The 25987-nt window shown below is 46.4% G+C and overlaps 1 protein-coding gene across 4 annotated transcripts in view; it reads left to right on the plus strand.

Annotated features, from left to right (window-relative positions):
- LOC115171821 (cytohesin-1) overlaps positions 1 to 25987 on the plus strand; it is a 112905-nt gene that overhangs the window by 80931 nt on the left and 5987 nt on the right. For 3 of the 4 annotated variants that reach the window (XM_029728991.1, XM_029728988.1, XM_029728990.1), the window contains exons 2-10: positions 1988 to 2070; positions 6180 to 6244; positions 8787 to 8853; positions 9526 to 9644; positions 11077 to 11157; positions 14736 to 14848; positions 18460 to 18608; positions 18995 to 19107; positions 24874 to 24952. In XM_029728991.1, the coding sequence (XP_029584851.1) occupies positions 1988 to 2070; positions 6180 to 6244; positions 8787 to 8853; positions 9526 to 9644; positions 11077 to 11157; positions 14736 to 14848; positions 18460 to 18608; positions 18995 to 19107; positions 24874 to 24952 (869 nt within the window). Of the gene's footprint in view, positions 1 to 1987; positions 2071 to 6179; positions 6245 to 8786; positions 8854 to 9525; positions 9645 to 11076; positions 11158 to 14735; positions 14849 to 18459; positions 18609 to 18994; positions 19108 to 24873; positions 24953 to 25987 lie in introns of those variants that run through there. The other variant, XM_029728989.1, reaches the window with a different exon arrangement.

Genomic DNA, 25987 nt, shown 5'->3' on the forward strand with positions numbered 1-25987 from the left:
CCTGACACTGCTGGCCTGACACTGCTGTCCTGACACTGCTGGCCTGACACTGCTGTCCTGACACTGCTGGCCTGGCACTGCTGGCCTGGCACTGCTGTCCTGACACTGCTGGCCTGGCACTGCTGGCCTGACACTGCTGGCCTGGCACTGCTGTCCTGGCACTGCTGCCCTGGCACTGCTGTCCTGGCACTGCTGGCCTGGCACTGCTGCCCTGGCACTGGGGCAGCTGCCCTGGCACTGCTGCCCTGACACTGCTGGCCTGGGCTTGTATTTGACTTTGACTGAGCTGGTACACACATACCAGAGGATATGATCCCCCAGGGTGCAGTATAGAGCATGTCTAGTGTGAACTGGAGGAGCCACAGACCATTACAGAACCTTTGACTTCATCCTGTTTGTTGCCCTTTGTGTTGTTGGTGGTGGATGTGATGTCACACGTGAGGCGACGCGGTTTGTCCTGAACTAGGGCATCATGTCCTGGCAGGTGGAGTTATCTGTGTGACTTTATTCCTTCCACATCGGAGGAGTCCAGGTAGAAGGGGGTATTGGAGGAGTCCAGGTAGAAGGGGGTATTGGAGGAGTCCAGGTAGAAGGGGGTATTGGAGGAGTCCAGGTAGAAGGGGGTATTGGAGGAGTCCAGGTAGAAGGGGGTATTGGAGGAGTCCAGGTAGAAGGGGGTATTGGAGGAGTCCAGGTAGAAGGGGGTAGGGTTGGTCTGGCTTGTTGCAGTGTTTCCTACCACATTGTATAGGCCTGGTTTCCCCCTGTCTAAAATCATTTGGCTTCAGTTGGTTTGATTTTAGGCCCTTGGTGGTTTTGTAGGGCCTTTACAACCCACTTGTAAATGAATCTGGGGAAACACTGTCTTATTGCTTCACTATGATGTGCTGTGGACTTGACTGTTCTTGGAGTGTTTGTAAACACGGTGGGGCAGTAGGCTTCCGGCAGGCTGCCCTGTACTGCTGGGAAATCTCAAGTCTTTCTCTTGGAGTGTTTGTAAACACGCTGGGGCAGTAGGCTTCCGGCAGGCTGCCCTGTACTGCTGGGAAATCTCAAGTCTTTCTCTTGGAGTGTTTGTAAACACGCTGGGGCAGTAGGCTTCCGGCAGGCTGCCCTGTACTGCTGGGAAATCTCAAGTCTTTCTCTTGGAGTGTTTGTAAACACGGTGGGGCAGTAGGCTTCCGGCAGGCTGCCCTGTACTGCTGGGAAATCTCAAGTCTTTCTCTTGGAGTGTTTGTAAACACGCTGGGGCAGTAGGCTTCCGGCAGGCTGCCCTGTACTGCTGGGAAATCTCAAGTCTTTCTCTTGGAGTGTTTGTAAACACGCTGGGGCAGTAGGCTTCCGGCAGGCTGCCCTGTGCTGCTGGGAAATCTCAAGTCTTTCTCTTGGAGTGTTTGTAAACACGCTGGGGCAGTAGGCTTCCGGCAGGCTGCCCTGTACTGCTGGGAAATCTCAAGTCTTTCTCTTGGAGTGTTTGTAAACACGCTGGGGCAGTAGGCTTCCGGCAGGCTGCCCTGTACTGCTGGGAAATCTCAAGTCTTTCTCTTGGAGTGTTTGTAAACACGCTGGGGCAGTAGGCTTCCGGCAGGCTGCCCTGTACTGCTGGGAAATCTCAAGTCTTTCTCTTGGAGTGTTCTCCCCCTGACTGGTTTCTAATGTAGGCTAAGGCTTGGAAACCTTATCTTCTTCTTAGCTTTCAGTGTTGTTGTCGGTTATCGATTGTCTTACTTCCAAAACAGACCTCTCACCCTCTCCTCTAGTTATTTCCTTCTCTCTGTGTTTCTCTCTTCCTCTCTTTCTCCTCGTTCTTTCTCTCTAGGCAGCCAGACCCTACTCAGAGCCTTCAATCTCTTTTTGATAGGTTCGACTCATTACCCTGCCTAAGGGAACAGGTAGGCTACAGTGAGAACGATAGGGCCCAGGAAGGTGTGTTCTGTGAGTATTTTGGGATAACCCAAACCTAACCTCTCTCTCTCTGTCCCCACAGTGCCAGACGACCTTACCCCTGAGGAGCAGCATGAGCTGGAAAACATCCGCCGCCACAAGCAAGAGCTGCTGGAAGACATTCAGGTACGGTGTGTGTGGGGAGGAGGAGAGAGGTGTGTTAACTTCTCTAGGGTATGTGGGACGGTAGCGTCCCACCTCGCCAACAGCCAGTGAACTAGCAGAGCGCCAAATTCAAAACAACAAAAATCTCATAATTCAAATTTCTCACACATACAAGTATTATACACCATTTTAAAGATGATCTTCTCGTTAATCCAACCACACTGTCCGATTTCAAAAAGACTTTACGGCGAAAGCATTAGATTATGTTAGGACAGCACCTAGACAAGAAAAACCACACAGCCATTTTCCAAGCAAGGAGAGGCGTCACAAAAAACAGAAATACATCAAAAATTAATCACTAACCTTTGATGATCTTCATCAGATGGCATTCATAGGACTTCATGTTACACAATACATGTATGTTTTGCTCGATAAAGTTCATATTTATATCCCAAAACCCCATTTTACATTGGCGCGTAATGTTCAGATATGTTTTGCCTCCCAAAACTTCCGGTGAATGAGCACATCAATTTACAGAAATACTCATCATAAACGTTGATAAAATATACAACTGTTATTCAAAAAATTATAGATACACTTCTCCTTAACTTTTTAAGGTATAGCGGGCAGTATTTCCAATTTTGGATGAAAAGCGTGCCCAGAGTAAACTGCCTAATACTCAAATATTTGCATATTATTGGTAGATTTGGATAGAAAACACTCTGAAGTTTCTAAAACTGTTTGAATGATGTCTGTGAGTATAACAGAACTCATATGCAGGCAAAAACCTGAGAAAAATCCAACCAGGAAGTGGGAAATCTGATGCTTGTAGTCTTTTCAAGTCATTGCCTATATAACACACAGTGACTTAGGGTTCATTTTGCACTTCCTAAGGCTTCCACTAGATGTCAACAGTCTTTAGAACCTTGTTTCAGGCTTTTGCACTGAACAGAGAGTGAACAAGAAGGCTGGGAAGTTGGTGACTCAGAAATGACATGAGATCAGTGGCGCGCATTAACGTGATAAGGTAGCTGTGTTTCATAACGTTTTTCAAGACATTGGAATCGTCCGGTTGGAATATTATGGAAGTTTTATGTTAAAAAGGCCCTAAAGATTGATGCTATAGAACGTTTGCCATGTTTCACTTACCTTTCACTTACCTTTGATGATCTTCATCGGAATGCACTCCCAGGAATCCCAGTTCCACAATAAATGTTCATTTGTTTCGATAAAGTCCATATTTACGTCCAAATAACTCCTTTTTGTTTGCGCGTTCAGTCGAGTAACCCAAATGCACTGTGCTCGCGCAGTAAGTTCAGACGAAAAGTCAAAAAAGTTATATTACAGTTCGTAGAAACATGTCAACCGATGTATAGAAGCAATCTTTAGGATGTTTTTATCATAAATCTTTGATAATATTCCAACCGGACAATTCCATTGTCTTCAGAAATGAAAAGGAACACACCTAACTCTCACGGGCGTGCGCCTGTCTGAGCTCATGTCATTTTCTCAGTCATCTGATTCCAATGGCTCTTTTTCTCTCCCCATTTACAGTAGAAGCACGAAACAATGTTCTAAAGACTGTTAACATCTAGTGGAAGCCTTAGGAAGTGCAAAATGACCCCACAGACACTGTATATTGGATAGGGAATCACTTGAAAAACTACAACCTCAGATTTCCACACTTCCTGGTTGGATTTTTTCTTAGGTTTTTGCCTGCCATATGAGTTCTGTTATACTCACAGACATCATTCAAACAGTTTTAGAAACGTCAGAGTGTTTTCTATCCAAATCTACTAATAATATGCATATTCTACCTTCTGGGCCTGAGTAGCAGGCAGTTTACTACGGGCACGCTTTACATCCGGACGTCAAAATACTGCCCCCTACCCAAGAGAGGTTAAGATGTATTGAGGGTTACATCAGTATCAAAGCATCTCCCAGTACCATAATGTGTTCCAGACACACATTGATCCTTAGTTGTCTAAACTACAGTAGAAGTCTGTTGGTAGGATTTGTCTCTCCCTTCCAAACCTGTTAAATCATCACCCCCAGTGCTCCATCCCTGTAATGTGAAACATACCACGTTCTCCAGTCAGAGAGGCATGCTTCTTCTACATCCCAATATTTCTATCTGAGCGTTCCACAACGTTGTGCCCTGCTTTGGAAGGGTGGAGGTCTTGGGGGTGTAGGGGGGGGGGGGGTCTTGGGGTGTAGGGGGGAGGTCTTGGGGGTGTAGGGGGGGAGGTCTTGGGGGTGTAGGGGGGAGGTCTTGGGGTGAAGGGGGAGGTCTTGGGGGTGTAGGGGGAAGGTCTTGGGGGTGTAGGGGGGAGGTCTTGGGGTGAAGGGGGGGAGGTCTTGGGGGTGTAGGGGGGAGGTCTTGGGGTGAAGGGGGGGAGGTCTTGGGGGTGAAGGGGGGGAGGTCTTGGGTTGTAGGGGGGAGGTCTTGGGGGTGTAGGGGGGAGGTCTTGGGGTGAAGGGGGGAGGTCTTGGGGTGAAGGGGGAGGTCTTGGGGTGAAGGGGGGAGGTCTTGGGGTGAAGGGGGGAGGTCTTGGGGGTGTAGGGGGGAGGTCTTGGGGTGAAGGGGGGAGGTCTTGGGGGTGTAGGGGGGAGGTCTTGGGGGTGTAGGGGGGAGGTCTTGGGGGTGTAGGGGGAAGGTCTTGGGGGTGTAGGGGGGAGGTCTTGGGGTGAAGGGGGGAGGTCTTGGGGGTGTAGGGGGGAGGTCTTGGGGTGAAGGGGGGAGGTCTTGGGGGGGAGGCTTCTCAACCCTTTTTCTGTTGACCCAGCTGGCTCTGTCTGTCCTCTCTGCTTTTTGATGAAATATTGACTTCACCTGCCAGTTAGCTCTACCCCTGCCTTAATCCTCCAGATGCCCCTCACTGCAAAGATACTGAATATATCCTCCAGATATTATGGCCCATGAAGAATGTGGCATTTCCCCCACAAAGTGCAGGACAGCCTTTAGTACCCTGACTATCTTGAGATGGAGCCTAGCTAGTTGTATGTGTACTATTTAGTGGTTGACGGAGTGTGAGCAGTAAGGGGACTAACAGTAGATTAATAGGGCAAGAAAAGTCAGACCTGGGTCAAATAGGATTTGTTTTCTTTCAAATACTAGGAGTGTTTGATTGACCAATGAATTTGAAAGACAAATACTATTTGAACCCAGGTCTTGGAAGAGCATTAAGAGCTGTAAAATGACTAGATCATTTCATTTGGTGTCACTCCTCACACACCCAGCCAGAATGGGGTTAGCTAAGTTCCCATGAGACAAGCAGAGTCCTTCATCCACCCTTCATCTACTGTGTCAGTCAATGAAGCTCATATCAAGGCAGGGAGGTTCATTAATACATGTATTTCTTGCACTAAAATGTAACTTTGCCTCTCCATGGTATCTCATCTTTCCTTTCATTTACCTTTATTTATCCAGGCTAGTCCTACCAAGAGTGCAAAGCACTGTTGACCTCTGTGGTGTGTCTGGTGACCCCGGTCATTCTCAGTGACATGGTCCATGTGACACTCTAGCATCCCCTGGCCTGGCTGGCTGTGATGACAACACAGGAGGACGAGAGATCTGACGCCCTCTCTTTATTAGCTGTGTCTGTCCCCATGCCATCCTGACGTAGTTTCCCCCTCCAGTCTCCACCCTGTTTCACCCTCGTATGGGGTCCTGACTGGTGACTGCCAGTCTGGCCCGTCACCATCCCACCCTCCCTCTCCCCTCCCTCTCTGGAACTGGGCTCTCACAGAGCTGTATATCTCCATTAATCTCCCAAACATAACCCCAAAATAATCAAATGTCCTGCTCCCTACTCCATGTGTATGGAGGTCATTCACCAATGTTCCTCCCTTTTAATGTGGTTTGTAAAGAAGAAAGTGTTTGGGGAGAAAGACAGACCTGCTGCAGGGCACGTACACATCCAGTTGATATTAGATTGGAGTGGTTAGTGTCAGTATTGGTTAGGGTTATGGGGAGACTGCATGGTGGCAGCAGTGGGCACAGACTGGGCACTGATGGGTCTGGAGGAGAAATAGAATGTTCTGGAACCTCACAATCTGTCCTGGGACAGCAGACTGAGCGTAATGCTGTGTGTGTTTGGTCCTCACCCCCTCCTCTCTCTAATTTCCAGCGTCTGAAGAATGAGATCGCAGAAGTGACCAGTGAGATCGAGAACCTGGGTTCCACAGAGGAGAGGTGAGTGTGTAACAGTATGGAATCAGATTTCCTTAGGGTTCCTTATGGTTCTTCAGGGTTCCTTGGGGTTTTTAGGGTTCTTCAGGGTTCCTTAGGTTTTTTTAAGGTTCTTCAGGGTTCCTTGGGTTTTTTAGGGTTCTTCAGGGTTTCTTAGGTTTCCTTATGGTTCTTCAGGGTTCCTTGGGTTTTTTAGGGTTCTTCAGGGTTCCTTAGGTTTTTTTAAGGTTCTTCAGGGTTACTTACCATCTCCTATCTCTGACAGTCCAAATTGCTTTGTTGTTTGTATTCCATTAACTTAGCAAATGACTGTTGTTATAAATATTTATACCTTAATGTCCAGATAGTACCAACCCTCTTCCCCTCCCCAAAACACCACGCACACACATGCACGCACAGGCACGTGCTCACACACACACACTTGCTCACACACACAATCACACCGCCACATACACACACACACACACACACACACACACTGACTAGTGCTTTTAAATGTTTGATCAGCTATTCAATAATGCACAGGTGTTTGGGTAGAGCAGACAATGGAGGGTCCCTAGGCAGGGAAGAAGTGAAGGCCACCACCCACTTTTTTTTCAGACATGTACTTTCGTTTGCTCTGGCCATTTACTAAATTGTATAAAGAGCTCGCTTTCTGAGTCATCTGAGTCTTTACCAATCCATGTGTCAGAGACAATCAGATGGTGAAACGGTTGTTTCTGTGAATAACCAACTCCTGTAGCTTTGGAGATGGGCCATTGTTCAATAGTGGTGATCTGTTATAACTGACGCTGGGGAGTACTGTAGTTCCCAATGACTATAGCCAAAGAGGAAGTCTGGTGACCTTTGGCTAGCCGGGGCAAGGTGACGTAAGCATGGTGCCAGTGAAGACGGAGTAGACTTTGACCTCTCTACGCTCCAGGTCTGAGAAACGGCTTTTCCCATCATGCTTATTGTTGAGTCACCATTTCATCTTAAATGTTGTCATCAGTGGCCCATTGGAGCAGTTTTAACTGCCAAGCTGATGACAACATGTTCAATTCATGAAAGTATTATTTTAATTAATAAGTGAATGAATACATAATATTGACCCAATGTGAGATGAGTAAATAGATCATGGAGATCAATGTGTGTGATTTGAAATGAAAAGACAAATTCCAATATACTTTTTCTCTCTTTGGACGAAGTTTATATTTACATGGCATCACACAAGCACTTTTTCTTGTGGCCGGTTTCCCAGACCCTGACCCTGTAGTGCAGCATTAGCCTTAATCTGTATCCAGGAAACCAGCCCTGACAGCATCACGTATGGGGGATACAATAATAATATATCTCTAATTCATTTCATATTAATCAAATGGCTACCCGGACTATTTGCATTGACCCCCTTTTTTACCCTACTGCTACTCTCTGTTTATTATCTATCCATAGTCACTTTACCCCTACCTACATGTACATATGACCTGAATTACCTAGGCTAACCTGTACCCCCTCACATTGACTCAGTACCTGTACCACCTCACATTGACTCAGTACCAGTACCCCCTCACATTGACTCAGTACCTGTACCCCCTCACATTGACTCAGTACCTGTACCCCCTCACATTGACTCAGTACCTGTACCACCTCACATTGACTCAGTACCAGTACCCCCTCACATTGACTCAGTACCTGTACCCCCTCACATTGACTCAGTACCTGTACCCCCTCACATTGACTCAGTACCTGTACCCCCTCACATTGACTCAGTACCTGTACCCCCTCACATTGACTCAGTACCGGTACCCCCTCACATTGACTCAGTACCGGTACCACCTCACATTGACTCAGTACCAGTACCCCTTCACATTGACTCAGTACCTGTACCCCCTCACATTGACTCAGTACCTGTACCCCCTCACATTGACTCAGTACCTGTACCACCTCACATTGACTCAGTACCGGTACCCCCTCACATTGACTCAGTACCTGTACCCCCTCACATTGACTCAGTACCTGTACCCCCTCACATTGACTCAGTACCAGTACCCCCTCACATTGACTCAGTACCTGTACCCCCTCACATTGACTCAGTACCGGTACCCCCTCACATTGACTCAGTACCGGTACCCCCTCACATTGACTCAGTACCGGTACCCCCTCACATTGACTCAGTACCGGTACCCCCTCACATTGACTCAGTACCGGTACCCCCTCACATTGACTCAGTACCAGTACCCCCTCACATTGACTCAGTACCAGTACCCCCTCACATTGACTCAGTACCGGTACCCCTTCACATTGACTCAGTACCGGTACCCCTTCACATTGACTCAGTACCAGTACCCCCTCACATTGACTCAGTACCGGTACCCTCTGTATATAGCCTCCTTATTGTTATTTATTGTGTTCATTTTTTCTTTTACTTTAGTTTATTTAGCAAATATTTTCTTACTTTGCATTGTTGGTTAAGTTCTTGTAAGTAAGTATTTCACGATACACCTGTTGTATTCCGCGCATGTGATAAATACAATTTGATTTGATTCTATTTGATTTAACGTTGCAGGAAAAACATGCAGAGGAATAAACAAGTGGCCATGGGCCGAAAGAAATTCAACATGGACCCTAAAAAGGTGAGTATCAAATAGACCAGGGCTGGTTTCCCAAAAGCATCGCAGCACCAACATCTGCTTCATTCTATTGAAACTAAATGCACGAAATATGATCTTAGTGCTACAATGAGTTTGGGAGTCCCAGCGCAGGGTTATTCACATCTTACCCTACGAGGTCAGGAGCCTGCTGGTTCTCTGTTCTACCTGATCATTATTCCACCCACCGGGTGTCCCAGGTCTAAATCAGTCTCTGGTTAGAGGGGAACAAGGAAACAAGGCAGTGCAACTGGCTTCCAGGTTCAGAGTTGAATTGGAGGGAAATAGACATTCTGAAGGTGTCCTGTGGGTTTGATATACCAGTGCTGTTCCAGGTTGTGGGTTTTTTGCATTACCACTGAGTCAACTCTCAGATCTGACAATGTGTGGAGAAGTGTTTGACGTTTCAGGAACCACAATAACAATTGTAGTGACCTTAACCAAATGCCTAGCAACCTCATCAATCATGAGGTTCCATCCTCTTGACATTATGGTATGGATCGTACCCGTGTTTGAGTCCCGGTCGGGGTTACCCCCGATTAAGCTAAAATATGATTTCAATCTTTTGATATGCGCTGCATGGCTACAAACAATACGACCTGGAACGCCCCCGTTGTAACGAGGGTCTGACACAGGATGTATGTTGTATTTTCTCAGGGAATTAAGTTCCTGATTGAGAACGACCTGCTTAAGCACACCAGCGATGACATCGCCCAGTTCCTGTACAAGGGGGAGGGGCTAAACAAGACAGCCATCGGAGACTACCTTGGGGAGAGGTCAGTGGGGGGCAAGATGCATGCGTGTTTGTTTGTCATGTCTGTGTGTTTCTGTTTCTGTGTGTGTTGTGTGGTTCAGAAGGACGTCACTTCTTTCCTGTCAAAGATGTCCCATTTCCAGATCACATACTTTCCTCTGTCAGGTCAGGCACATCCCCTTTCCCCCCAACGCCCTTTCCCCCCAACTCCCTTTCCCCCCAACTCCCCCAACGCCCTTTCCCCCCAAAGCCCTTTCCCCACAACGCCCTTTCCCCCCAACGCCCTTTCCCCCAACTCCCTTTCCCCCCAACGCCCTTTCCCCTCCCCCCAACGCCCTTTCCCCCCAACGCCCTTTCCCCCCAACGCCCTTTCCCCTCCCCCCAACGCCCTTTCCCCCCAACGCCCTTTCCCCTCCCCCCAACGCCCTTTCCCCCCAACGCCCTTTCCCCTCCCCCCAACGCCCTTTCCCCCCAACTCCCTTTCCCCCCAACGCCCTTTCCCCCCAACGCCCTTTCCCCTCCCCCCAACTCCCTTTCCCCCCAACGCCCTTTCCCCTCCCCCCAACTCCCTTTTCCCCCAACGCCCTTTCCCCTCCCCCCAAAGCCCTTTCCCCCCCACTCCCTTTTCCCCCAACAGCCTTCATTAGATCCACATCTAGACCCTCAGACCTCAAAACAGAGACGTTGATTCCTTCACAGTCCGCCTGACTTTGATTTCCACTTCATCCATTCTAAATAATGTTAAGTACCTAAAAATCCTGGAATGTTGGCTGAAGCTGAAAAAACTGTAAAAGTTGAGTCTCTCCTGAAGAAATACCATATTTTATATTAATTCAAAGCCATATAACAGGCAACACCCAATGGCTGTGCGTTGTGTGTGTTATTACCCTGGGTGCATTGCCTACCTTATAGTGCTACAGCCTGGGTGTGGTCGGCTAGTCGACAAGCCAGACCAGGAAATGGAGAGCTGAGTTGTGTTCATTAGGGCATGAACACCACCCAGATATCATCATGGATGCTCTGCTCTGTCCAATTGGTATAAAGAGATTTCTGATTCCAGTGGGGGAGGGGCAGACTGTGTGTGTGCTCTCCCTGATTGGTCAGGAATCCCCCAGGGCTGTCAGGGATAGGTCCTGGGAGGCCTGCTGTCTATCTCAGGGGGAGTATCACTAACTCCAAAGGCCACAGATGTCAAGAAGAGTGATGTCATGATAGAGGTGTCACCTTATGTGTGTGTGTGTGTGTCCCTCTCCCAGTTTTTATTGATTATGTGAGCATATACATATGTGTGTATGTGTGTGTGTGTGTGTGTGTGTACGTGCATTTGTGTGTCTGGCTGTGTGTCTAAATCTCTGTGTGTTTGTCATTTTTTGTGTCTGTGTCTCTACACTCAAATAATTGAATAATAATTTCAGAAAATCCTTACTAAACATATTCTATTATTTTCCCTACAGAGATGAGTTCAACCTCCAGGTCCTCCATGACTTTGTGGAGCTCCATGAATTCACCGACCTGAACCTGGTCCAGGCCCTGAGGTAAGAGCCTCCCAGTGGGGCTTTATTACCACCCCCCCACCCCGTACAAATTGCTCCTACAAATCACACACACACACACACACACACACACACACACACACACACACACACACACACACACACACTCAAAACGTCTCTGACTCTCCAGAGAGCCAAAGCACAGACTTCTATCAGAACCTCTTCCTGATATAGCATTGTCCTATAGTTACCTAACGTTGTCATTATCCTCCTGATATAGCATTGTCCTATAGTTACCTAACGTTGTTATTATCCTCCTGATATAGCATTGTCCTATAGTTACCTAACGTTGTCATTATCCTCCTGATATAGCATTGTCCTATAGTTACCTAACGTTGTCATTATCCTCCTGATATAGCATTGTCCTATAGTTACCTAACGTTGTTATTATCCTCCTGATATAGCATTGTCCTATAGTTACCTAACGTTGTCATTATCCTCCTGATATAGCATTGTCCTGTAGTTACCTAACGTTGCTATTAATCATTAGATATTTGGGTTATTGTGTCACTGCCAAACCTTTAATCAGTTTATATCTCTCTCTTCCATTAAATCATCTCACACAGGCACAGCTCCTATAGGGACAATATGTTATTTATGAATGACAATATTCACAATACAACAGCACACACTTGAGGTCTTGAGATGTACACCTCCTAGACAGGATGATAGTCTCTGTACATCAAACAGCCTTACTAGAGAAACAGGATATAGACTAGCATCCTGTCTAGGAGGTGTACCTGTACATCAAACAGCCTTACTACAGAAACAGGATATAGACTAGCATCCTGTCTAGGAGGTGTACCTGTACATCAAACAGCCTTACTACAGAAACAGGATATAGACTATCATCCTGTCTAGGAGGTGTACCTGTACATCAAACAGCCTTACTACAGAAACAGGATATAGACTATCATCCTGTCTAGGAGGTGTACCTGTACATCAAACAGCCTTACTACAGAAACAGGATATAGACTATTATCCTGTCTAGGAGGTGTACCTGTACATCAAACAGCCTTACTACAGAAACAGGATATAGACTAGCATCCTGTCTAGGAGGTGTACCTGTACATCAAACAGCCTTACTACAGAAACAGGATATAGACTATTATCCTGTCTAGGAGGTGTACCTGTACATCAAACAGCCTTACTACAGAAACAGGATATAGACTAGCATCCTGTCTAGGAGGTGTACCTGTACATCAAACAGCCTTACTACAGAAACAGGATATAGACTATCATCCTGTCTAGGAGGTGTACCTGTACATCAAACAGCCTTACTACAGAAACAGGATATAGACTATCATCCTGTCTAGGAGGTGTACCTGTACATCAAACAGCCTTACTACAGAAACAGGATATAGACTATCATCCTGTCTAGGAGGTGTACCTGTACATCAAACAGCCTTACTACAGAAACAGGATATAGACTAGCATCCTGTCTAGGAGGTGTACCTGTACATCAAACAGCCTTACTACAGAAACAGGATATAGACTATCATCCTGTCTAGGAGGTGTCCCTGTACATCAAACAGCCTTACTACAGAAACAGGATATAGACAAGCATCCTGTACATCAGACTGCTTCACTCTACAAATCAAATCAAAGTTTATTTGTCACGTGCGCCGAATACAACAGGTGTAGACCTTACAGTGAAATGCTTACTTACAGGCTCTAACCAATAGTGCAAAAAAGGTATTAGGTGAACAATAGGTAAGTAAAGAAATAAAAACAACAGTAAAAAGACAGTGAAAAACAGTAGCGAGGCGATATACAGTAGCGAGGCTATAAAAGTAGCGAGGCTACATACAGACACTGGTTAGTCAGGCTGATTGAGGTAGTATGTACATGTAGATATGGTTAAAGTGACTATGCATATATGATGAACAGAGAGTAGCAGTAGCATAAAGAGGGGTTGGCGGGTGGTGGGACACAATGCAGATAGCCTGGTTAGCCAATGTCCCGGATCACTGGTTGGTCGGCCCAATTGAGGTAGTATGTACATGAATGTATAGTTAAAGTGACTATGCATATATGATAAACAGAGAGTAGCAGCAGCGTAAAAGAGTGGTTGGGGGGGTGCACACAGTGCAAATAGTCCGGGTAGACATTTGATTACCTGTTCAGGAGTCTTATGGCTTGGGGGTAAAAACTGTTGAGAAGCCTTTTTGTCCTAGACTTGGCACTCCAGTACCGCTTGCCATGCGGTAGTAGAGAGAACAGTCTATGACTAGGGTGGCTGGGATCTTTGACAATTTTTAGGGCCTTCCTCTGACACCGCCTGGTGTAGAGGTCCTGGATGGCAGGCAGCTTAGCCCCAGTGATGTACTGGGCCGTTCGCACTACCCTCTGTAGTGCCTTGCAGTCAGAGGCTGAGCAATTGTCGAACCAGGCAGTGATGCAACCAGTCAGGATGCTCTCGATGTTGCAGCTGTAGAACCTTTTGAGGATCTCAGGACCCATGCCACATCTTTTCAGTCTCCTGAGGGGGAATAGGCTTTGTCGTGCCCTCTTCACGACTGTCTTGGTGTGTTTGGACCATTCTAGTTTGTTGGTGATGTGGACACCAAGGAACCTGAAGCTGTCAACCTGCTCCACTACAGGCCCGTCGATGAGAATGGGGCCGTGCTCGGTCCTCCTTTTTTTGTAGTCCACAATCATCTCCTTAGTCTTGGTTATGTTGAGGGATATGTTGTTATTCTGGCACCACCCGTACAGAAACAGGAGGTAGACTGTCCTCCTGTCTAGGGTGTGTACTTGTACATCAAGCTGCCTCACTATAGAAACAGGAAGTAGATAGACTAGCGTCCAGGGAGTGTACCTGTACATCAAGCTGCCTCACTACAGAAACAGGAAGTAGATGGTTTAGCGCCCTGTCTATGGGGTGTACCTGTACAACAAGCTGCCTCACTACAGAAACAGGAAGTAGATGGTTTAGCGTCCTGTCTATGGGGTGTACCTGTACATCAAGCTGCCTCACTACAGAAACAGGAAGTAGACTAGCGTCCTTTCCAGGGAGTGTACCTGTACACCTGCTTCAGTCTACAGAAACACGAGATAGGAGCAGGAGTCTATGAGCTGTTCCAGCTAGTATTAGCCAAGACTTGTGGAAGGCTACTTACTTCCTTTCACACTTACACAGCCCTAACATACTGTAATACAGCACTTCACAGAATAGTTATTAGATTGTAGTTGAGCTGTTACACCACCACCAATGTTAAAATGAAGACACACTAAGAAAACCCGTCTACCAAGACAGAAGAGAACTGCAGGGCTAAATTAGTATGGCTACAACAAGTTAGCATCTGTCCCAATTGGCAGCCCAATTCCCTATAGAGTGCAATACATTTGACCATTTACATCTTGGTCATTTAGCAGAAACTCTTAACCATAGCGACTTCCAGTCAGTGCATTTCATTAAGTTAGATAAAGCAAACAGGAGTTGTTCTGGTCAAAAGAAGTGCACTATGTAGGAAATAGAGTGCCATTTGGTATTTAGCCAAAGTTAGTAGTTGATAGATGGTATTGCTGACGGACCTCTCTTTCTCCTCCCCTGACAGACAGTTCCTGTGGAGCTTCCGGCTGCCTGGCGAGGCCCAGAAGATCGACCGCATGATGGAGGCTTTCGCCCAGAGATACTGCCAGTGTAACCCTGGCGTCTTCCAGTCGACAGGTAGGACCACAGGCATGTAGTGAAGGGTCAACGCCATTTACACTAAAGCATTGTTAGAGCTAGGGTTACCACCTGTCATGGTGATGGGCAATTGAAGGGTTAAACCTGGGGTTTTGCTTTCTGACCCACAATTTGAATTTTCTACCTAGGGTGAAGCGGAGAGGGGATATACGGTATGAGTGGATATACGGTATGAGTGGATATACAGTATGAGTGGATATACGGTATGAGTGGATATACGGTATGAGTGGATATACGGTATGAGTGGATATACAGTATGAGTGGATATACGGTATGAGTGGATATACGGTATGAGTGGATATACAGTATGAGTGGATATACAGTATGAGTGGATATACGGTATGAGTGGATATACGGTATGAGTGGATATACGGTATGAGTGGATATACAGTGAGTGGATATACGGTATGAGTAGATATACAGTATGAGTGGATATACGGTATGAGTGGATATACAGTATGAGTGGATATACGGTATGAGTGGATATACGGTATGAGTGGATATACGGTATGAGTGGATATACAGTATGAGTGGATATACGGTATGAGTGGATATACGGTATGAGTGGATATACAGTATGAGTGGATATACAGTATGAGTGGATATACGGTATGAGTGGATATACGGTATGAGTGGATATACGGTATGAGTGGATATACGGTATGAGTGGATATACAGTATGAGTGGATATACAGTATGAGTGGATATACAGTATGAGTGGATATACAGTATGAGTGGATATACGGTATGAGTGGATATACGGTATGAGTGGATATACGGTATGAGTGGATATACGGTATGAGTGGATATACAGTATGAGTGGATATACGGTATGAGTGGATATACGGTATGAGTGGATATACGGTATGAGTGGATATACGGTATGAGTGGATATACGGTATGAGTGGATATACGGTATGAGTGGATATACGGTATGAGTGGATATACAGTATGAGTGGATATACAGTATGAGTGGATATACAGTATGAGTGGATATACGGTATGAGTGGATATACAGTATGAGTGGATATACGGTATGAGTGGATATACAGTATGAGTGGATATACGGTATGAGTGGATATACGGTATGAGTGGATATACGGTATGAGTGGATATACAGTATGAGTGGATATACGGTATGAGTGGATATACGGTATGAGTGGATATACGGTATGAGTGGATATACGGTATGAGTGGATATACGGTATGAGTGGATATACGGTATGAGTGGATATACGGTATGAGTGGATATACGGTATGAGTGGATATACGGTATGAGTGGATATACAGTATGAGTGGATATACGGTATGAGTGGATATACAGTATGAGTGGATATACAGTATGAGTGGATATACGGTATGAGTGGATATACAGTATGAGTGGATATACAGTATGAGTGGATATACGGTATGAGTGGATATACGGTATGAGTGGATATACGGTATGAGTGGATATACGGTATGAGTCGATGTACGGTATGAGTGGATATACGGTATGAGTGGATATACGGTATGAGTCGATATACGGTATGAGTCGATGTACGGTATGAGTGGATATACGGTATGAGTGGATATACGGTATGAGTGGATATACAGTATGAGTAGATATACAGTGAGTGGATATACGGTATGAGTGGATATACAGTATGAGTGGATATACAGTATGAGTGGATATACGGTATGAGTGGATATACGGTATGAGTGGATATACGGTATGAGTGGATATACAGTATGAGTAGATATACAGTGAGTGGATATACGGTATGAGTGGATATACAGTATGAGTGGATATACGGTATGAGTGGATATACGGTATGAGTGGATATACGGTATGAGTGGATATACAGTATGAGTGGATATACAGTATGAGTGGATATACGGTATGAGTAGATATACGGTATGAGTGGATATACAGTATGAGTGGATATACGGTATGAGTAGATATACGGTATGAGTGGATATACGGTATGAGTGGATATACGGTATGAGTGGATATACGGTATGAGTGGATATACAGTATGAGTGGATATATGAGTGTGTGAACCCAGGCCTGGTGGGGTGTGTGAACCCAGGCCTGGTGGGGTGTGTGAACCCAGGCCTGGTGGGGTGTGTGAACCCAGGCCTGGTGCGGTGTGTGAACCCAGGCCTGGTGCGGTTTGTGAACCCAGGCCTGGTGGGGTGTGTGAACGACCCAGGCCTGGTGCGGTGTGTGAACCCAGGCCTGGTGGGGTGTGTGAACCCAGGCCTGGTGGGGTGTGTGAACCCAGGCCTCGTTGGGTGTGTGAACCCAGGCCTGGTGCGGTTTGTGAACCCAGGCCTGGTGGGGTGTGTGAACGACCCAGGCCTGGTGGGGTATGTGAACGACCCAGGCCTGGTGCGGTGTGTGAACCCAGGCCTGGTGGGGTGTGTGAACGACCCAGGCCTGGTGCGGTGTGTGAACCCAGGCCTGGTGGGGTGTGTGAACCCAGGCCTGGTGGGGTGTGTGAACGACCCAGGCCTGGTGCGGTGTGTGAACCCAGGCCTGGTGCGGTTTGTGAACCCAGGCCTGGTGGGGTGTGTGAACGACCCAGGCCTGGTGGGGTATGTGAACCCAGGCCTGGTGCGGTGTGTGAACCCAGGCCTGGTGCGGTGTGTGAACCCAGGCCTGGTGCGGTGTGTGAACCCAGGCCTGGTGCGGTGTGTGAACCCAGGCCTGGTGCGGTGTGTGAACCCAGGCCTGGTGGGGTGTGTGAACCCAGGCCTGGTGCGGTGTTTACTGGAAGGGTGTTTGGTGTGTTCACAGGGCCATCATGTCCATGGCAGACGGCTGCTTGTTACATGGATGCAGATGGATGTGAATAATTCATGGTCTTCTCTCTCTGAGACAAACAGGACAGATAATGGAAAGTGCTACGGCTGTGTCAGCCAACCTCTGACCACGTTGTCTCTCTGCACACGCCTGCTTACACACATGCACACACCACACACACATGTATGTACATACCGCACACACATACACGCATGCACAAAGGCACGTACTCTCTCTCACACACACACACACACACACACACACACACACACACACACTGAGAGACACACACACACTGAGCGACACACACACACACACTGAGCGACACACACACACTTAGCGACACACACACAAACTGAGCGACACACACACACTTAGCGAACAACACACTCTTTCATGCCGGTCCACCTCAATCTCTTCCTTAACATGGTCTCTGTCTCTCTCTCTGAATCTAGTCACCTGTCCTTTAAGCTCCAGTCATTTACATTTTTGATCCTATTGTCCCGGAGAATCTTATCAGACGTTGTCGTGGTATCACTTTATATTTGCACTGCAGCTGACCATCAATCACTCTGGTGAAAAAATACAAATCCACTCCTATATTCAAGTGTCCAATAACAGTGTTTTGGTTGTAATGGAGACAGTACCTTTTGTTTCTGGGACTGTGTCCAGGCATCTATCTGTATGACAATGTTGGAGTCCCAAATTGCAAGTGTGTGTGTGTGTGTGTGTGTGTGTGTGTGTGTGTGTGTGTGTGTGTGTGTGTGTGTGTGTGTGTGTGTGTGTGTGTGTTTTTCTCCAGACACCTGTTACATCCTGTCGTTTGCCATTATCATGCTGAACACCAGCCTCCACAACCCCAACGTGAAGGACAAGCCAGCGGTGGAACGCTTCATCTCTATGAACAGAGGAATCAACGATGGAGGAGACCTTCCAGAGGACCTGCTCAGGGTGTGTGAACAGAGACATCAACAAGGCCTCTCCATCTCTCTGTCCATCCCTCCATCTCACTCCTGATCCCATCAGATCCCCTGCCCCAGGGGTCCTCTACCTTCCTCTCCATCTCTCTATCCATCCCTCCATCTCACTCCTGATCCCATCAGATCCCCTGCCCCAGGGGTCCTCTACCTTCCTCTCCATCTCTCTGTCCATCCCTCCATCTCACTCCTGATGCCATCAGATCCCCTGCCCCAGGGGTCCTCTACCTTCCTCTCCATCTCTCTGTCCATCCCTCCATCTCACTCCTGATGCCATCAGATCCCCTGCCCCAGGGGTCCTCTACCTTCCTCTCCATCTCTGTGTCCTCAAGTCTAAGTGTTATTCTCTCCTCCCCACAGAACCTGTATGACAGCATCAAGAACGAGCCCTTCAAAATCCCTGAGGACGACGGGAACGATCTCACACACACCTTCTTTAACCCAGACCGGGAGGGCTGGCTGCTTAAACTGGGTGAGTGGGACCAGACGCTAAAATAACCTTAAGAACATTTAAATAACGTTGAAGCATTGAACTAATGTTGAAATAACTATTGTACAGTTAGAAATCCCAAAGGTCTGTAATCTCTCCAATCCTCACCAATATTACTGTGCCAATCGATGACTGTGTTTGTGACTGTCTACCATGGTAAGGGAGGTGTGCTGGATTCTATCAGACTGAAACAGGTCTACATACTGACCAATGGGCCCATCTCAATCAGACTGTGTGTGTGTGTGTGTGTGTGTGTGTGTGTGTGTGTGTGTGTGTGTGTGTGTGTTCAGTCCATATACAGTATTTGAGGGGCCCCTGCCCCAATGCATTATGGATGAGGCCCTGAGATCAGACGACCACATGTGGAGGGCTTTCAATAATGCACGACTAGGCATATTCATACACTCACTCACTCACACGTACACGTACACACACTCATACCTACACATTATACACAGACAGACAGACGGATGCACATCCTGTACATAGAGGGACAACCTGCACAGTGGAGTATAAACCAGTGAACACACGACGACGACGATGCTTCCTTCCCCTCTAATGTTACAATGACTCTTACAGGACATCCCAATGATCAGTCTTCCAGCAAAGAGAACCACATTATGTCCTGTGATCTATCCGAGACGTAGGGACTTCCTATTTCTCCACCCTGTCTGCTTCCCAGTGGATCTCTGTTTGGATGAATTCACAATGACTCTGATATAAATTCACAATGATCTGGGCCATGTTCATTAGGCACAAAATGCTTTGCAACGGAAAATGAACATATGCGTTTCTTATTGGACAAGTCCAGGTATTGCCTTGCTGTTTCGTTCCGTTTTCTCCCATTTGGTGCCTAATGAACAGGACCCTGAACTTGAATTGAAACCCTTAATCAGTGTGAGTCTTTCCCACCCTTCCAGTAACATGAAGAAGTCTCCAATCACACTCCAGTGATACATAACTGTGAATATTGACATTCAGGTTCTACTAATTTGGGTGGAAGATGAAATAATTGGCCTGAAAGAACTGGGACCCTAGAGGAGGTGCTGTGCAATGCGTTGCTTTACACAAGTTGGCACCAGTGTAACAATGCATTGAACTCAAATGATTTGGGGTGAGCAGAAGCCCCATCTGGTGGTTGTAATGTACTGCAGGATAACTCCTCTTAACCCAGAGCTTTATATTGAGAAATAGCCTATCATTAATCTAAATAAGATTGATCAGTTTTCATCAAATCTGATAATATAACCATGTAACCTGATGAATTTACTAAATATCAAAATGCCTGTTCCTCCGAGTGCCAACATTGTAAACCAGTGCATCGAGCCACTCCTCCAATCAGATGAGCAAGAAGTGGTGCTATGATTTTCTTTATATTTAATTTGATTTTTGTTTTCTTTTTCTTCCTCGTTTGTTTGTTTGCTCCATGATTTTGGCTGTTGTCTTTCCTCAGGAGGTATGTACATCTGCTCTTCCCAAAAACTAGTCCATCTTCTCAGCTCTCCGGTGCTTTCGGTGGTCCGCCATTGCTTCCGTTCTCCTTCATTTATTTCTGTTCTACGCTTTGAACGATTTTTGTTTGTTATTTGTGGATTTTGTTGCTGTTGGGTTTCCTTGTTCTGCCATCATCGACTGAATCTAGTATTAATTGTATGTTTGTATGTTTGTTGGTCTTCCATTGAGCTGGTGGTTTGTCCACGTGCTTCTCTCTCTCTCTCTGTATTGGTCGCCGGGCGGTTGCTAGGTGCTTTGCCTGGTTAGGCCGCTCGGGGAACAACATGGTGGCCATTCTGTTTTGTGACCGCCGTAGTGAAGAGTTTGTTATGCTGTGGTGATTTACCTTTTCAGTCTCCGTGTTTTGGCGGGCTGCAGTATTCCTCTTTCTAGAGAGAGCACGACAAAGGGTTTGAAGACAGATCTACGAATCTAAGTAGTTTTGAATTAGCAACCAATTAGCTACCATTTAGGAACCTATTGAAAATTGACCAGCATTTTAGATTGTGAATATTAAATCATGTTAGAACTCTCCTTCTCAGAAGTTCTGGCTGACAAGAACAATGTCTGCTGTTGTTAACTCTTTAATGGGATCATATGAGGGGAATACTGCAGCTACACCAACTGGCTCCAGCTCTGCTCTCTCTGTCATGCTGTTAATGGACCTGAAGGGGGATGGGCTGGCTTTGGCCCGGGCTGGTGTGGCTTTGGTCTGGTCTGGTGTGGCTTTGGCCTGGTCTGGTGTGGCTTTGGCCTGGTCTGGTCTGGCTTTGGCCTGGTCTGGCTTTGGCCCGGTCTGGGTCTGGTCTGGCTTTGGCCCGGTCTGGCTTTGGCCCAATCTGGCTTTGGCCCGGTCTGGCTTTGGTCCGGTCTGGCTTTGGTCTGGCTTTGGCCTGGTCTGGCTTTGGCCTGGTCTGGCTTTGGTCTGGTCTGGCTTTGGTCTGGCTTTGGCCCGGTCTGGCTTTGGCCTGGTCTGGCTTTGGTCTGGCTTTGGTCTGGCTTTGGCCCGATCTGGCTTTGGCCCGGCCTGGCTTTGGCCTGGTGCAGACATGGGTTCAAATAACATTTGTTTTCTTCCAAATACTTCAGCAGCGCTTGATTGAGCTTGCCTGGCACCTGGCACAATGGAACCAAAAGTTCAAAACCCTCCAGGCAGGATCACTCGAACGCTCAAAGTATTTGAAAGAAAACAACTACTGTGATCCCAGGTCTGGTCTGGTGTGGTGCTGGACTGGACTGCAGTGAGGTGGGTGTGGGGAGAATGGAGAATGGGGGATGTGTGTTGAGAAGGGGAGGTTAGGAGGGGAGTGGGGACTGGGTGCTATCTATGGAACAATGCAAAAGTGCACTATATGATTAGTGTTTAGAATATAGGCTACATTCTAGCTAGTGTGTTTAGTAATAGAGATTGAATCATCAGATAGGACCAAGGAAAGCACATTTTACTTGTCATGTAAATCCTGAGGTCTTCCTCATCAATTTAAAAGGAATTTTGACAACCAAGTTTCCCCTGTTAATCACAGTATGATACAATTATAACATCTATTTTATCTGACTTGAAGCTGGTGGTCGAGAGAGACTAGTGCTGAAAATATCCTGGGTCATGTTCAGTGGGGCCACAGCATTGCAAAACAGAAATCTGCTTTCTTATTGAACAAATTCAGCTGTTACAGTACCTCACTGTTTCACTCCATTTCAAAACATTCTCTCATTATTAAACATGACCCAGGTCCCTCCTAACCCCCCTGTCCATGGGCGATCGCTCCTCTTCCACTCCTCCCCAGCCCGGCACCCCCCTGACCTGCCGGCACCGCCCAACAAAAATCTCCTCGGGCAAAGCCGCCTTGTCTGGGACATTTTTTTGCCAGGGTCCTCACTCTCTGAGTGACTGACAGGAACTGAAGTGGTCAACCAATCATCAATCACTCACAATCTCCTCCAAGCCAATCAACTGTCATATCATCAGCTGTGAGATTCTGCCATTTGTCTCTACATGACTCTGTGTGTCAAGTGTCATTTCAACATTCATATGTCACGTTCCGAGGACAAGATGACGATAACACAGTGACAAAATGGCGGCAAGGAGAACGTGTTTGTGGTCATGTTCCAATGTCCATACTAGCCCACTACTTAGAATACCTGCCCAATACCACAGGAGGTTGGTGGCACCTTAATTGGGGAGGACGGGCTCTTGGTAATGGCTGGAGCGGAATCGGTGGAATGGTATCAAATACATCAAACATATGGTTTCCATGGTTTCCATGTGTTTGATGCCATTCCATTGGCTCCGTTCCAGACATTATTATGAGCCGTCCTCCCATCAGCAGCCTCCATTGTTTCATACTAAGAAGTGTGCTGGTATGTGGATATCGGGACGGCGAGTGTTTAAGTACCTCTGTAGTGTGATAGGTGATCATATACATTAGCATCGCTGCTATATGATCAATAGAAGTGTGTCTTTTCTGGCCTGTTGTGATCAACACTTCTGTTAGATGGTGTCCACAACACTGCTCTTCTGTTAAATTGTGTCCACAACACTGCTCTTCTGTTAAATGGTGTCCACAACACTGCTCTTCTGTTAAATGGTGTCCACAACACTGCTCTTCTGTTAGATGGTGTCCACAACACTGCTCTTCTGTTAAATGGTGTCCACAACACTGCTCTTCTGTTAAATGGTGTCCACAACACTGCTCTTCTGTCTTGGTAGATGGGTTTTCTTAGTGTCTTCATACTAACATTGGTGGTGGTGTAACAGCTCAACGACCTTGGCACTTTCAGTAGGGCCAGACATAGAACAGCCAGACATAGAACAGCCAGACATAGAACAGCCAGACATAGAACAGCCAGACATAGAACAACCAGACATAGAACAACCAGACATAGAACAGCCAGACATGCATTTATGTCGTCATGTTGATTTGTCTTTAATCCAAAATGTTATATATCGTGTTTTCTCCTGGAGCATGTAGGTGTGTGTCCATGTACACGTTGTATCCATACCATTTAGTTTTGATGGAGGGTATTTAGACTTAGAGGAGGCAAAAGGGGTCCCTTAAACGGACAGAAATATTGTCCAGAAATGACCTAATTGGACAGAAAGGTGTCTTCAGACAATACATTGACTGGTGTTTATATCATATCTCTGTGAATAGGGCCAATATTCAAGACAAAACTCTGTGACATGACATTAGCAACTAATCTTCCATAGTGTATTTAACGACTTGCCCGTTACTAGTTAAAACAGGAAGTTCCAGCCAGAGATGCCCATAGAGTGAGTAGCCTACTAGCATAGCTCCAGGCTAGCTCCAGTTTCCTGCCCCCCCTGACGCTGTTTATCGGCATCTCTTCCTCCCAGCGTGAGCTAGCTGCCATCTGCTGCTGTGATCAGGTTTCTCCCTAACAGGAAGGGGTCGGGGGTCTGCCACAGATCACTGAGCAGCTGAGTTAACCAGAGACACCCCGCCGGGTGTGAAAGAGGCAAAGGATTTGAGCCAATTGTTAGTAGTACTATTTCACATTCCCCATAGTAGGATCTCATTAACTCTTGGAGGTCTAAACTTTAACAAGTGTTTGGTTTTATATCCCAGCTATTGATCTCCTTTAGAAGTTGTCTACTCTGAGAGGCTGTTTATGTCCTTTAGGTGTCTACTCTGAGAGAGACTGTAAGTCCTGAGTCAGCTATACTGAGGACCTACGGAGGAGAGGTAGGACAGTTAAAATGAGCACTCAGGTTTCAGACAGTATTAAACATGATATACTGCTCTGTCTAATCTATAAGGCTAAGGGCTTTTCACTACAGAGCCGAGCCGAACCAAGCTGTACTGAGCTGGCCCAGTTATGCATCCACCATAGTTGCTGGAACCGTTCTGAAAGGAAAATGTGAAAAGAACATATCGGAGCCAACAGGTCGGCACAATAGTGTAAAAAGGCGATTACAGAATACCTTGGTCTTATCAAAGCCCAGTTTAGTCAACAGAACTCCTCTGTAATCTCATGCTTCTCTCTCATGTAGAGTAGAATAACTGGTAGTCTAGATGCTATGTGTGGGTTGCCGGAGGAGCATGGTACTGTACGGTGCTTGATGGGGAATGTAGGGAGATGGGAGTTGTAGTTCTATACCTGTTATCTGCCTGTCTGTCTATCCATGCGTCTGTCTGTGTGCCTGTCTGCTGCTCTGCCCTCCGGTGTCCGGTGCCCATCCCTCTCTTTCTCTCTCTCCCCCCTGAGTCTGGCTAACACCGTCTCTCTATTCCTCAGGGGGACGCGTCAAGACCTGGAAGAGAAGATGGTTCATTCTCACGGACAACTGTCTGTATTACTTTGAGTACACCACTGTAAGTACAACTGTCTGTATTACTTTGAGTACACCACTGTAAGTACAACTGTCTGTATTACTTTGAGTACACCACTGTAAGTACAACTGTCTGTATTACTTTGAGTACACCACTGTAAGTACAACTGTCTGTATTACTTTGAGTACACCACTGTAAGTACAACTGTCTGTATTACTTTGAGTACACCACTGTAAGTACTGGACTGGAACTGGAGCCATCAGTTATCATGTTCAATTCAATATATCTTAAATGTCTGCAACAGGCACACATACATACATGGCTATTATGATGGATCTTACAGTTGCAAGTTACAACACATTGTCACACTGTAACCTGTTCTGTTTGTGTACTTGTTCACTGCTCTACTGTGTATTCATTGGTGGCAGGTAGCCTAGCGGTTAAGAACGTTGGGCCAGTAACTGAAAGGTCGCTGGTTCGAAGCCCCGCGCCGACTAGGTGAAAAATCTGTAGATGTGCCCTTGAGCAAGGCACTTAACCCTAATTGCTCCTGTAACTCGCTCTGGATAAGAGTGTCTGTTAAATGACTATGTAAATGTAAAAAAAATATTTAATGTCATTAACAGGGATATTCCATTCGCAAGAAAATATAATATAGTGTAATATCCCTTTAGAATCTGCCACATGTTGTAGTGTAATATCCCTTTAGAATCTGCCACATGTTGTAGTGTAATATCCCTTTAGAATCCGCCACATGTTGTAGTGTAATATCCCTTTACTAACCACCACATTTTGTAGTGTAATATCCCTTTAATAACCACCACATTTTGAAGTGTAATATCCCTTTAATAACCACCACATTTTGAAGTGTAATATCCCTTTAATAACCACCACATTTTGAAGTGTAATATCCCTTTAATAACCACCACATTTTGAAGTGTAATATCCTTTTAGTAAGCGCCACATTTTGCTGTCTGTATTTTAAGCCATGTCCCACAGCAGTCCTTAACAGGTTTATCAACTTCCATGTTTCTGTCCTCTTAACAGGTTCATCTTAACTTCCATGTTTCTGTCCTC

Source organism: Salmo trutta, chromosome 32 (assembly GCF_901001165.1).
Source record: "Salmo trutta chromosome 32, fSalTru1.1, whole genome shotgun sequence".
NCBI lineage: Eukaryota > Metazoa > Chordata > Actinopteri > Salmoniformes > Salmonidae > Salmo > Salmo trutta.